This window comes from Zonotrichia leucophrys, chromosome Z (genome assembly GCF_028769735.1).
Source record: "Zonotrichia leucophrys gambelii isolate GWCS_2022_RI chromosome Z, RI_Zleu_2.0, whole genome shotgun sequence".
Classification (NCBI taxonomy): Eukaryota; Metazoa; Chordata; class Aves; order Passeriformes; family Passerellidae; genus Zonotrichia; species Zonotrichia leucophrys.
This window is the reverse complement of record NC_088200.1, coordinates 7,995,185-8,009,410: the sequence shown is the minus strand read 5'-3', so window position 1 is coordinate 8,009,410 and position 14,226 is coordinate 7,995,185. Positions and strand designations below refer to the sequence as shown.

The following is a 14,226-nucleotide window of genomic DNA, read 5'->3' as shown; positions in this document are numbered from 1 at the left end:
GTCCACTCAGGGTAACCTAAACTTGGACATTATGTGGCTTCGAGTGAGCAAAAACACAAAGAAGCTTACCAGGGCAGCTGCAGACAAAAGCAGCTACCACTGCTACCCGACTTTATTCCAAGGACAGTGGGAAGTGAAGATAAGGACAATCAGGATGTGAGGGAAATACTTAAATCAGAGGCAGAGACACTGTAACAATTTTTGTCTGCAGCAGTTAAATTAAAGTTTTTTGTTATTAAGAAAAAAGACACTTCTCAAGAAGATGTAGTGGGGTTTTTTTTTCATCAAGTAAATATGAATGTTCTGCTCCTAGATCACCTGAGAGTGCTTTGTTCACTGATGATTTAATAACAACTGTCAGTGAATATATATGGAACAGGGACTGGAAAACTGGAGAGGGAAAATGGGAGTCAATACTTCTGATATCTGTATGGGCAGGCCTGTGCTGCCAAATCTCAGCTTCAGCTCCAGACATCTTTGCTTCTTGATTTCCTGCCTTCATATCTGAGGAGCAGAAGGACTGTCCCACTTCTGTGAGAAGGGCTACTGAATTTTGCAAGTGGATCCCATTTTCTCCAGTCCTCTGGTGCAGCAGTTTGGAGATTCTGCATCAGGTTTTAAATTAATTTATTTAATTTATGTTTCAGTGAACACAGTAAGAAAATATAACTAATTGTGAACCTATGTATCTGCTTTGTTATAGGATTTGATATATCTTACTCTTCCTGAGCCTGACCACTGACGGTGCTTGCCAGGACTTCTTATTTCTGAAATTGTTAATGGCTTGCTGCAATTATCTGTGCAGGAGCAGAAAAACATTTCAGGTAGTTAGAGAGTAGTTGGAGCATGGATGAGATGGATTATCATACTTAGATTTATATTTCTTAAAGTCTTAGTGAAGCATCATTGTGCATCATGGTGTGCTGTTAAAAACCACTTGGGAGAAAGTGGTTGACTTACTGAAAGAGATTTTTGTCACTACTGAAGTTCTTACTTGCTGAACAAAGAATCCTACTCCATTTGTTGGTTTAGTAATCTTATTTTAATTGTGAACCAAATTATTTTTGAATTTTTTTGGATGAAAGGACTCCATTGTGAACAAGATATTATTGTATTAACACATTTTTCTTATCCTAGAAGTTCTAAAGCCTGCACTCCATTTCACAAACTCTCCCGTGCAGTTAAAGGTGCAGAGTCATCCTCAGCCTTTGTAACATTTCTGATTAACTGAAAGTCATAGCAAAAAAACGGAATTTAAAAAGTGCTGCTCTGACTGGTTTCTTATGCTGGTCACACCAGCTCAGGTTTCTAATATTACTAAATTTAGTACTGAGACCTCAGAAGTGTTGTGTTGCCAGCAGCCTGGATAGGGATTCAGACAGAGGCACCACATAATATCCCTGATGTCCAACAGCAGAATAGTGGGATCACTCTGGTCTCTGGCTTCCCCTCGCCTCCTTCTCCTATGTGCTTACTGCTGGTGTCAGGTACCCTTGCCAGGAAAAAAACAAGCAACAAGAAAATGAGCAATCTGATATGACAGGCAATGCTAGCCAAACAGGTTTACCAGAATGAAGTACAGAATGTCCCAATGTTGTTTTTTTTAATTCCAGGAAGGGGTATGTTCCTAGGGCATGCCCACTGTTAATCCCTGAGAAACCACTGTTGGCTACCCAGAGACACATCTTGCTCCCTCTGAATTGCACCCATTTAAACATCTTCACCAATAAGGAGGGGGCTTGCAAAGAAGTGGAATGGGGAAAGCCAACTTTATCATACAGCTTTACCCTAGGCAGTGTGTGGTTCTGAGCTTTACTGTGTGGTTAATGGACAACATTTAATTATTTCAGGCTCGTCGTTCCCAACAAGGGCTACTCGTCGCTAGACCAGAGTCCAGATGAAAAGCCCCTGGTAGCCCTGGATACAGACAGGTATGCAAAAGGTTAAAGCTGTCATAACCTGTTAAAGGTTATGACAGCTTAAGTGGGTTTTCATGCCAGAGGGCAGCACTCACATTCTTCCCTCCACTGTTCCCTTTGACCTATGCCATGGTGGGTCTCTGTGTAAGAACAAGGGAGAAGAGCTGTGAGAAAAGATCTGAGGGTCACAGATGAAAGCTGCTCTACAGGCTCCCTTGATGTAGCTTCTCTGTGCCTGAAGAACAGTTTCATAGCACAAGAAAGATAGGACAAAGTGGGGAGTACAGGTCTCATCTAACCAATTCCTTCTTCACTGTACTTGTACTTCCCTGCAGTGATGATGACTTCGATATGTCCAGATATTCCTCCTCGGGATACTCATCAGCTGAGGTGAGTTATACTCTCTCCTGCCACCCTTGCCATGAATACAAGTAACAGAGCAGCCAGAAATGGCTTATAGAGTCCTTGCACAGGCAGAAATGGCCACACAAATTTAGTAGTGGTATAGACTCCGTGAGTCTGGAAGGGGCCATGGCAGAAACTGTGTCATGTTGCTTTCTTCCCTGGTGATGATGCAGAGATCTTCCCATCAGCAGTTTTCACAGCTACCTTTGGTTTCACTCAAACTTTCCCTCATTCTGCCTAGTCCTGCAGTGACCCATGAGGTGCAAAAGCATCATCTTGACTGCCATGGCAGCTCAGCAACTGTATGCATGCCAAGGACACAAATAAAGGATCTGAGGGTGTGCTGTGATTTCCAGTTACTGGAGTGGTCAGGGTCACCCAGTGTGTGTTTACTTGGAGCAAGCAGAAATTCCAGGGAGGACTTGCAGATATGAACTCTTGCCCTTTCAAAGAGAAAAGGCAGGAAGCTCAGGCTTGTTAGTCCCTCTGCATTGTTTCTGAGTAAATTCCTGTACTCTCTCATGAATTTGTTGCTTGGCCTCTTGTAAGAAGCCTCTGGCTACTGCTTCTGCAGGATTTTGTATCCAGGGGCTGAGCAGCCATTCTGCCCACAAACTGCTCAGAACTCTTGCCCCTTGTTTCTCTTCCTTGGATAAAATACCTCTGAAACCCTGGGAAACAGCCAAGAGCAGTGACCATGTCAGATGATCTGAGCTGTTTCTGTGCCCTGACTAAGTGTTGTTTATATAGATTCAGTCAGACAGCACTTGAACCTGAGATCACCAAGCCAAAGTTTACCATCTTTTCCCTGCTATAGTGTGCCCCAGACTGAGAGGGGGGACTGGTCATCTGCGAGTAAATAATATTATTGCATTACTTTAACTGAGGGCATGTCCTTAGGGAAAAATTACTCCATAACAAAATAGTTTATCTCACTGTAGATATTTCTTCTGTGGAGAAGTTAGTACCCTCCCCTCACCTGAGGTCAAATCTAGGACTGTGGGGCAATTGTTAATGATGGGGAAATACATTCCCAAATAAGGGAATGATGTATGAATCCTTTATCTTCTGACCACCAAAAGTAAGAAGTCCCAAGTGTTTGACTGTTTGTCTCTTTGTCTGTAGCAGATCAACCAAGACTTGAACATCCAGCTGCTAAAGGATGGGTACCGGTTAGATGAGATCCCGGATGACGAGGACCTCGACTTAATCCCCCCTAAATCTGTCAACCCCACCTGCATGTGTTGCCAAGCCACCTCCTCCACCGCCTGTCACATCCAGTAGTGAGGCCGGCAGGCTGTGATCAGTGCTTTCCACTATAACTGTAAAACTTAACAGCCATTGCTTCCTCCTATGGTAGGACGTGCACCTCTTTGTGTTCATGGAGCCAGGAGAAACCAAAAAATTCATTTTATGATTGGTTGATAACTTATTTTAAACTATGGTAAAACAAAAGAGAAGTTGCTCAATGTGCCAGGCAGTGCCTGGCAGAGCTGACTGGTCTGGAGAGCGAATGCAGAGGGGTCCAGAGATACCTCCTTGGTTTGTTTAGGCACTGGGGATATTTTGTAAAGTGTCTTTTTCCAGAATGGGAAAGGTCAGATGGGACTTCAGGTAATCCTGCCCACTGAAACCGATCCATTTGAAAGATTAGGGCAAGTTGGAGGTATCAAAGTGTTTTACCAATGAGAGGAAGTCAGTTCTTAATTCATTCACTAAACCTGTTTCATTCGCATAACCAAAACAATATTATAACTGGGGCACAGGAATGGGGACGGACCAGGGCATCCTTTCTTATGGCAAGGCTAGCCAGGACTAGCATGACACAATTCATTCACCTGCAAAAGGGACAAGTAGCTGACATCTCACTGTGAGTCAGTACTAGCTAGAGCTGTTGTGTCACTTAGCCAATGCAATCTACCCTTAGCGCCACATTAAATTACCACCAAACACATCAGGTTTGATCTGCAATCCACTCATGCACTTCAAGGACCTGCTCATTGCCCAGGAATACCAACCATACTTGTGACTTCAGTTCAGTCACGTATTCTGACTTCAGCCTGTATTTAATCCCTGTGCGATCCATCTCTTTCCAAAAATCTTAAACTTTGTTCAACTGAGAAGAAATTAATCCTGCATGAGTCAGGACTTGAGATGTGCTGAACAACAGTGCTGGAAAAGCTAGTTGAAGACAGCACATTTTAAGAGTGCTTGACTCTTGATATTCTCTTGACACTGTGTCTCTGGGTGCTTGTGGGAGAAACTCGTTAATGCTGAAGTCATCAGTGTGGTGGGGTCAGACTTGAGAGGAATTTTCAGCAGCAGCAGAGTTATGAACAGCTTCAGCTGAAAGGTGCCCACGAGAGGAAACTGCTGTTCACCCGTCTGCCCCATTGTGAGCCAGACATGGTACCAGGTCAGGAGCAGTTGGTGCCGCAAAATTAGGAAACCTGTTACATTAGGTTGCTGGTCTGAGCTCCCAGCTCACCAGCAGATTGTTTTGAATGCAGAATCACTTCTGGAATTAGGAAACATGTCCTCTCCCTGACTGCAGCATATGCAAGGGATGGGCTGGCATTTTTCTTGGTGTTGAAATCTTTTGCCACAGGCACAATTCTTGTGTTTCCCTGGCCTTTCAGGAGGAAGGACCACCTGCCTTGGGTCATCACCTGCTTTGTAGGCTAGGAAAGGAAAAAAAATGAGGGCAGTTCTGAGCTTCCCATCAGAATTCCTGAGTCACAAAGCAGAGCCTGAGCTGCACCACAACAGACGGATTCCCCATCTGAAATCTATATGAAGTGAGCTGAGTCTTTAAGAAGTCTTAATTAGCACGAGATTTTTTTAACATCCTGGAGATTTACTCTGTGCAGTGCAAAACTTGATACCAGCCACAGTATGAGTGAAAGAGCAGGCACACAAGATTCCCAGGCTTACTTACTTGATGGTGTTGACAACTTTTAAAGCTGTGCTTGTCCCCTCTGCCTAAAAAACATGCTGCCACTCTGGTTCCAGGCCATAGAAAGAGGACTTGAATGGTGCTGCTTGCTGAGCATCCCTGCCTCTTCATACAGAAGTGATGGTTAACTTGCCAACTCTTGTGGGGATAGTGTTCCTCAAGTGAATTCATCTCCTTTTCTCACTACCTGGTAGTGCTGCTAAGGAGGAATATTTCCAAAATACAACTCAGGTATGAGGTTTTCCAGAGGTGAGGGAAGTAGAGAGTACAGAAAAAGATTAAAGGGAAAAACATTCCTTAAGGAGTCTTTTTTAATGGCGAATGTAGTCAAAACATATAGAAATACCATGGTCCAACCAAATCCTATAGGACATGACCAACACTCTTTAAATCTTCACTCTTCTGGAGAGGGACTTTGCAGTTCAGCACTGGTATCATGGAATGTCTTCATCACATTTATCCTCCTGGGTCAGTCTCTGTGCCTTCCAGCCAGGCTGCACACCTCAGCCTTTCCCACAACCCTTGCTCAGGAGCTCAGAGAATTTCAGAGTGCCTGCTAGAGCAACAAGCCATCCCTTCACCTGGGCCAGCCACTGAGGACTGCACATCCCACAGGTCTCCATCATGCTGCCATCATAGAATCATGCCATCATCTAGGTTGAAAAACACCCTTAAGATCACTGAGTTCCGCTATAGCCAAGCACTGTCCTGTTCTGTCTAGGATAGAAGGAGGCTTGCTGTTACTCTTATCTCTCAGGGTTAACACCTCTCCTCTGAGGGACAGACTTAGTGGACTTGGCAGTGCTGGATTAACAGTTGGATTCTATGATCTTAAAGGTCTTTTCCAACCTGAGGTGTTCTATGACATCCACTGTCCCACGGCACCATTACCAAGTCCTTTTATTGCTCCTGTTGCTGGTTTTTGCCTGCCATGTGCCCTGAGACATTCCCCAACCCTGCAACTGCCTTCAGCCCTTTGCATTTTGTGATGTGCATCTGCTTCTAGCACAGCCCTTTAGGGAGGGAGGGAGGGAGATTAATTCAGATGTTCCATTTGGTGCTTCCTCCAAATACAAACCGAAGCACAACTCAAGCATTTTTGCCTGTGCACAGAAGGAGTTGGTTGTAGAAATAGTTGGTTTGGCATGACAGTACAGGACCATAAAATGGCAATTTTTTGGCTTCTCCTCTCTATGCTTTGTGTTCATATATTTTATTAGGGGAATAATGTAGAAAGGGTGGGGAAAAGTAGTTACCTGTGTAGGGTCGTTATCAGAAAGGCTGAGTGGCACATGTGGCTGTCATAGAAAACTGAACACTAACCCTTCTGAACTGCAGCCCCTTCAGCAGATTACGACCCTGCAGCATGTTTGTTGGCTCATTATGGAATATTGAGGACTGCCCATTGGTAGGTATCAACCACAGATGAGGCTGGTTCCCCCTGTCTGGCCTCACATTCAGACCTTTGCTTTAGCAATCAGGTTTTCTATATGCCCTCAGAGTCACAGAATGGGTAAGGCTGGAAGGGGCCACAGTGGGGTCATCTGATCCAGCCTCTCTGCTCAAGCAAACCTTGTTGGAGTTTATGCTGTGGTGATTTCCTGGGAAGGTGTGGAGATAGATGACTATGCTGGCACTGCTCTCCTTAGACCAGTCTCTGCCACCAGGGCCAGAAAAAGGCAGAAGGCAGGAGCACAGACTCTGACTCTCTGTCACAACATTTCTGCAAAATCTACAGAGCTGCTGGGTGCTCTCCTAAATGCAGATGGCATGCAAGAAAGAAAATTGTTCCTTCCTCCAGTCTTTGCACCAAACAAGATGGCCCTCTCAGGCCACATTTTCAATCCAAAGCTGTACAGAAAACCAAGGGGAGGAACACCATGGAGTATGAAATGCTGCGTTGCTGTCTACCTAAATTGCCATGCAAACAGCACTCTGTTCCATCTCTTTTGTCTGCAAACACCACATTTCCAGATGTTTTTGGGAGGAGGAACATCCTCCTAGTCTTGAGGAAGGTCTATAGATAGTGTGTTCATGTGTTTGTACATAAACCTCAGCTGAAAGGAGGCTGATGCCCATTCTGAAGGCTCATTTGATATCTTACCAGACACATCTTGAAGTGAGCCCTTGGAAGAGCCACTGGGTGATATCTGACATTGCTGCATGTCTGTCCCTAACATGTGTGCTTGGCCATTGGATCTGCTGTGCTCTCCTGGCTGTCCTGCCTGCAAATGCCTTGCAACTGCAAAACCAGGTGACCATTCCTGCCACATGGACTTTGAGAGGAACTTCAGGACAGTTTCCCCACAGACAATAGGGACTCGGCTCCTTCTGGTTTGTTTCACCGGGTCTTGTCCCAAAGGAGGCACCCACTGTGTTCAGTGGTTCACTGGCTGACACACAGGTCTGCAATCCTGAGCAGGATCCTTCTCTTTCCATGCACAGTCTGATCCTGGGCTGGCCTGCAGGCTGTGTAGGAGAATGCAGGAGGCTTGAAAAATGCAGCGCCCTGTGTGTGACTCAAAAGAAACATGAAGATGCTTTTGAAGAAAGGAAGGACCCTGCTGGGCAACAGATGGAAAACAGGAAAAGGAAAGCAAGCAATAACTGGAAAGATTGCCAAGTGCCATCGTGGCCTTGGGCAGATCCCAGTTGTCCGAGTTGATCTGTCTCAGTGCAGTGCTGATGCCAGTGGGGAGCAAAGCTTGCTTTCAGATGTACACACCAGAAACATCCTGTCCCTGAGCTGGCACTGCAGCCAGCTACAGCCCTGGTGGGTCTGCTGGACTCTTAAAGCACAGGAAAATGAGATCTGAGGTCCTTGCTGCTGTAGGTATTTGCTCTAACCTCAGGCAAGTCACATCCTGTCTTGATGTCAATTCCCTTCTGGGGCACATGGGAGAAACCTGCCTTCCCAAAGTGCTGCCACCATCCTGCATGGATACTGTCAAGTGTGAGGGGCACCATTGATAGGACAGTTCTGCAAGAAGGATGTAAATATAGTGCTTTAGAAATTTAATTCCTATTTTCAAAATACTACTCTATTTTCCCTCTTTTTACCATCTTCTGATGTTCTTCACACATGCCAGAATGCAGCAGGGTGGAGGTTAGTACAGAGGTTAAACATCTTTGGAGAAAGATGTTTGTCAAGGATGTGTTATCCAGTTACTTGGCAGCTGATTCTTGCACAGCTGGCTTCTGAGTTTGCCTGCTCCCAGAGGGAACACGTACAAAGATTTGATGACCCAACAGCACCATCCACTGATAGCAGAATTAAGGAATTTAGGAGTGCAGCTTGGGATGGCAAGTAGTCACAAAGGAGAAGAGAGGATTGAAAGGCTCATTTTTGGGATATCCCTGTGGCAGTTTCATGCTCTTGCTTTTAGCAACCATATGATCATCTTAGCCTTTAGACTGGTGGTTCTGCCTGGGCTCATCCTTTGCTTTTCGATTCTCGCTTCACATCTACGTGGGATACTGCCACTCTTACCTAGAATGCCGTAGGCTTTGGCACCTGGCTGCTGCTTGGCTCAGCAAGCTTGGGCTGCATGATCAAAAGCAACATCTGCATAGAGGAGCAGTGCCACAGGGCTAGCTGGGAAGGCATGGAAAGGTCTTCATTTTAAGCTGCTTTTCACCTCTAGGCATACTTGTCTATTCCTTTCAAGGCTCAGCTGTGAGAGGGATTGCTCCAAACTGCACCTCATCAGACAAACCCACCTTTGTTACAGAACCACACAAGACCTGAAGCAGAAGGGCCAGGAATTTAGCATAAAGAGAGATTTTGTGGCTGGGATTGTCTGCAGGAGGTCAGTGGAGGTTTCTCATAGGGGTTGTGGTCCATATTTTAACTTCCTGTATTATGCAGCTGAGCTGCTGCATTGCTTCCCAAAAATTACAGCTACTTCCCTTCCTTTGCCCCACTTGACATTGTTGGCAGTCCCAGGATGACAGTAGCTGAACACTGCCTGTCTGAGCACATCTTTGACAGCTTGCTGGGGAGGCAGAGGCTGGGACTGTCTGAGATCACACAGAGCACAGCCCCATGGCCCACGCAAGCATGCAGTAAACCATGTCACAGAGCAGGTTGCAGCTTTCCCTGGTGCTTACTTGGAAGCAGTAGGCATCAGGAAAAGGCCACTGGAAGGCCATCCTATGTCTCATTACTGCTAAGATATTTACCCTCCCAGAGCAGCATTTCTCCCCTAGCTGCCCATGCAGTTGTACCAGGTGTGCTCCTGGGAAGCACTGCTCTTCACCCAGGCTGCCTTTTTGCCTTTGCAACCTAAATAAGCTGCAACTCCATTTGGTACCCACCTTCCTCAAGCCTCCATGATTTGGGAGACACAGTTTGTTGAGAGATATAATATAGACACATGGAAAGAGCTGAAAAAACTTGGGCAAGCACTCTTCATGACAGATCTTCATGTCCACCCCCAGTTCACACATTTGTTTGTTCCATTTCTTTGCATGGAGAAGCTGCAGTAGCAGCTGTGTTCAACTTGTGGCTGCCTCTGTCCCAAGACAAACCCCCAGCAAAAGTCAGTCCAGCTGTGGGTCCATGAACAGATGGGGTGAGAATCAGACAGGAGGCTGGGATTTCTCTTCACCCACATGAAGGCTGTGGGGCTGAGGATTCACCAGGTTCGTGCAAAACCTGGTGAGATGCAGCCCACCAAGCCGGATGCCTTCGCCCTCCTGGCCTCAGTGCTGTGGGTCCAGGTCTGTGGTCCCAGACCTGCCAACCCACGTGCTCCTGGTGTGGGCTGGAGTCCTGCAGCAGAGGCCTTAGTGGGGAGCCTGTTGGCTCTGCTTTTGCTGCACTGGGGCAGGGTGCTGTGAGATACTGGTGGGGCTGTAGTTCTGCCGGGAAAAAGACTCTGGTGGAGGATGAAGTCTTTGCGGGGGAGACAATTCAGAAAGTTGGGTTTTTCCCCTCCCCTTTTTGCACTTTTTAAACCCTTTTTACTCCTTCCACAGAGGTTATTGAACCTTCAGTTTAATAAGGGAGATGAGCTGCCATTAAATAAGTTTCTGAAGGGTCTGAAAGCAGGTGCTGACTGGTGTGCAGAGCCAGTCTGTGCCTGACGTGATTTCCAGACCTCATTGTCCAACCTGTAGCAGAGTCACCCCATGAGCTGGGCAAGGACTGGGGTGGTAGGGTCAGCACTGGCCATCATGCCAAACAGCCATAGCTTCCCAAACTGAAGAAGAATCAGACCAGAAAATGGGGGAAGGAGCAACCGCAGTAGAAGGATAGCTAGTTGTCACAAGTAATCTTTGGTATCCGTGTCCAGTGGTTAGTCCTAGAATTGCAAGCCTTGTTATATTGCACACACGTCCTCCTTCCACTCCCCTTTTCTCAAAGCAGCCGTCGCCTTTCTTCCCCCTGCCCCATGCACTAGTGATGAGCATCAGAGGCAGTTGCACCAAAGTGATTCTCAGCCCAGTTCTGCATCCCCCCTTCTCACCCAAACCCAAGGCAACCCGGACAGTTGTTGGCCTTCACAAGTCTAGTAACTCCAGTTGGGTTTCTTTCCTTGTGTTTCATGGCTTCCTTCCCATGCACTCTAGCAGGGCAGTACAGGAGGCTCTGATCATGTCCCAGGAAGTTTCTTTGCCCCCAGCAGCACCTTGCAGACATGCACCTTACTGGGAATGTACTGGGTCAATGCTGGTGAGATCTGGCACTGCCGATCTTAAATGGGTGGCAGTTGATGGGGATCCACCCAAGGAAGTTGGCAGAAAGTGGCTACTGTCCCTTTTCTTTTCTTTTTTGAGGGAAAGAGGGATTTTTTTGGCATTACAATTATTGTCCATCTTCCAGTGGCCAAGTTCTGGGCTGCATTAATAATTGGGGTTCACTGGCTGTCCAGGCAGGTGTGGAGCTCTGCACCAACCTTAATAGCAAATGTCATGGCTGTAGCCAGAGCCTGTGTACAGGATGGGTTTCTTCCATGCTGGCAAAGTACTTTCAGCAGGCTCCAGATGGACACTTCTGGCAGCAGAAAAACAGCACTCCTCCAAGTCCAGATCAAATCTGCACTTCCATTTTGTGTCCTCAGCATGGGAAAAAAAAATCAGCCTGAGATAATGCCTTCCTGGTCTCCATTCCCCGTGTGGTGCCTGGTGCCCCAGGGGAAGGGGTGGTGGGAGGTATTTCAAGGTCACCAAAAGCAAGATCCTTTTTGGATTTATTTAATGGAAATACATTTCAGGATGGGAGACCTCCCGACCTTTGTGTTAATCTCAAGAGCAGATGAATTTCTGGCTGTCCTTGCATATAGTGAAATATAGCTGAAACAGCCAATCACAAATAGAGTTAAATGTAGGGTTTGACCTGAATAACCTTTTAATTAGGAAGATAAATTTGTTGTAGCTTGACCTTAGTCCTTGTTAGGAACCTGCTAATCATTTGACATGCAGAGTGTATTAATGCTGCACTTAACTTGGCCATTGTTTTTTTTTATCTGGTTTTGGGAGTTTTCTCACTTCCAAAGCATCAGTCTGCATCCTGTATGGGTTTTCTTTTGTTCCCTTTTTTCCCATTCAGATCATGTAGCACACTGTTGTACTTTTGTTCCCGTCTGTGTAGAGTATTGCCTTAAACAGATCAGTTGTGTTATGGTTTGTTTTGGGTTTTCTCTTTTCTACCATCAGTTTTATGCATTAATTTATTTTAAAACGTGGGGGTTTCTTTCAAAAACATGAAAAACGTGTATAGTATTTTTTTTTAACATTTCCATTGCAGTATTTATCATTGTTACTGGTTGTGTGTAGTGTAACGGAATTAATGATATTAAAAAGCATACATATGAAAACCAGCCTGACAGCCTTTTTTTTCATTGGAGCAAACCACGGCAAGAGGGTGTGGACTGCACCAGCTCCTCTGAGTCCCCAGCACTTGCAGATGCTGAAACCGGGGGTGCAGCCTTCACTCCATGGCCTGCTTGGTCCCAGAAACAGCAGCTGCTGTGACCTGTGTGAATGGCAGAGGTAAATATTCCAGGACTGGCCACCAACGTTTGGGAAACATGAGTCCCCAGGGCAGCAGGAAGGCACACAAGGCTGCACCCAGCTCCTGCATCCGGTCAGCAAGAAGCAGAAAGAACTGCTGCATCTGTATGACATCAGTGGGTGAAATAACCCTTTCTCCAGCCCTGCAGCTGTTCTGCCCCTCTAAGCTGTTGGCACAGGAGCCAAGCCCTGATTTTAAAGTCCAATACACGCAGCTGGAAAACCTGTGGACCACCAGGGATAGAGGACAGCCAAAGAGGCCAGTGGATCATGCTGGCAACAAACCTGGTGCAGGATTAGTACCCCCACAGCTGAGAGGCTTGGGTTCCACCTCTTATCAGTGGTGCTCCCCAGACCTGCGACCTGGCTTGCTCCAAGACACTGCAGTGTCCACCTTCCCCTCCCAGCCTCCCACTGACTCCCTGCAGGGCATGGGGCTGATGGAAAGCCTAAACCTGGCCCAGCAGAGACCAGTAGGGTGTGGAAATCAAGGGCAGCTTGTTTTTTTCTTCTCTGAGGACACATAATTCACTTTTGCTGGGACCCACGAAGGTGTTCCAGGTTGTCCAGCAGCAAACCAGGCAGGGCTCTGCAGCCCTTCAGGGGCACAGGTTGGCATCTCCCCTGCCAAGATGGGTGTGGGTCTGCTCCCATGGATCTGCCAAGCTGAAGCAGAAGAGGGGCTGGAACAGAGAGCACAGCAGGGCTCTGAGTGGGCACAGTGTCACAGGCCAGGCCAGAGCAGGGCTTGGCTTGTCCCCATCCCTGCAGGGGCATCTCTGCTCAGCTCCCCAGCTCTGGAGAAAGCAAACTCAGTTCATGCCACTCCCACCCTGGCATGAGCCAGCTGCCTCTGCACTGAGATGGGTGAGGATTGCTCTCTTTGATTGCAGAGACCATTTCTTGGATGGAACAGCAAACAAGGCTCAACACAGAATCACCCAAATCCAGCTTTTAATTAAAAAGGGGAGACGGGGCAGGCAATAATTTCCCTGGCTACCTCATCAGGCTGGGACAGCTGTGCTGGTGCTGTGACACAGTCATTAGTGGCACTGGTGTGGGGGTCTCTGTCTGCAGCTGGATTGCTGTAGGATTTTCAAGGAAATACAGGAGAAAGGGGCTTGAAAAGCCACAATCACTGCTCCTGCAGCTCCCAAAATAAAATTATCTTGACTAGGACCAGCTGAAACTATTTCCTACCATTGTAAGGTAGCTGCTGGCAGGAGGGGAGGGAGCTGGGAGCCAAGACAAAACAAGGAGGGTATGGCCCGAGAGGCATGTAGGCAGGAATTGCAGTCAGGGATCATGGCCATGGGACTGAGAGAAAGCCACCAAATCCCAGTGCTCCCATTCTATGGCATCACTGATCCCATGAACATCACCCTGGGCTGCAAGTGCCAACCCACACCTGTCCCAGCAGGCTACATGTTCTTTACATGGTCTTTAAAAAGCACAGGACTCTCAGCAACACTTGCACCAACTCCTACTGCTCACTGTGCACTGTCAGAAAGATCATCCAAGAGTGGGTTCCACAGGAGCTCTGGAAACAGAACAAGTTTGTAACACAGGTAAGTGCTGCAGGAGGAGGAAACTTTGGGGTTTCTACACCTACCCAGTTGCAGATGCAGGAGGGTGGCACTCAGAGGGTGCCTCGCTGTGTCTCTGTAGCGAGGCATTGTCATGCTCCCTGATCAGGAGAGTGTTTGACACCCCACAGCATGTGCTTGCTAACTTGTCCCCTGGAGCTGCATCCTGCAGTGGCTTTGGAATTTTAGAGCTGGCAGAGCAGAAGCTCTGATATGTCAGCCCTATCCAGAGAGTGCCAGGCACAGGATCTGCTGAAGAAAGGAAACTGAGGCAGTGACAGGGCTCCTGCCAGGCACCTGTGTGACCTGGTGATGATGGGGTTGCTTTGAGAGCTGCTGTAAC

At 47.1% G+C, this 14,226-nt stretch overlaps 1 protein-coding gene across 3 annotated transcripts in view; it reads left to right on the top strand.

Annotated features, from left to right (window-relative positions):
• FAM219A (family with sequence similarity 219 member A) overlaps positions 1 to 12,105 on the top strand; it is a 93,395-nt gene extending 81,290 nt beyond the window's left edge. For 2 of the 3 annotated variants that reach the window (XM_064735225.1, XM_064735223.1), the window contains exons 4-6: positions 1,851 to 1,931; positions 2,255 to 2,309; positions 3,450 to 12,105. In XM_064735225.1, coding sequence (XP_064591295.1) covers positions 1,851 to 1,931; positions 2,255 to 2,309; positions 3,450 to 3,608 — 295 coding nt within the window. In that variant the 3' untranslated portion in view covers positions 3,609 to 12,105. The remainder of the gene's footprint in view (positions 1 to 1,850; positions 1,932 to 2,254; positions 2,310 to 3,449) is intronic. The other variant, XM_064735224.1, reaches the window with a different exon arrangement.
• The last annotated feature ends 2,121 nt before the right edge of the window (positions 12,106 to 14,226 follow it).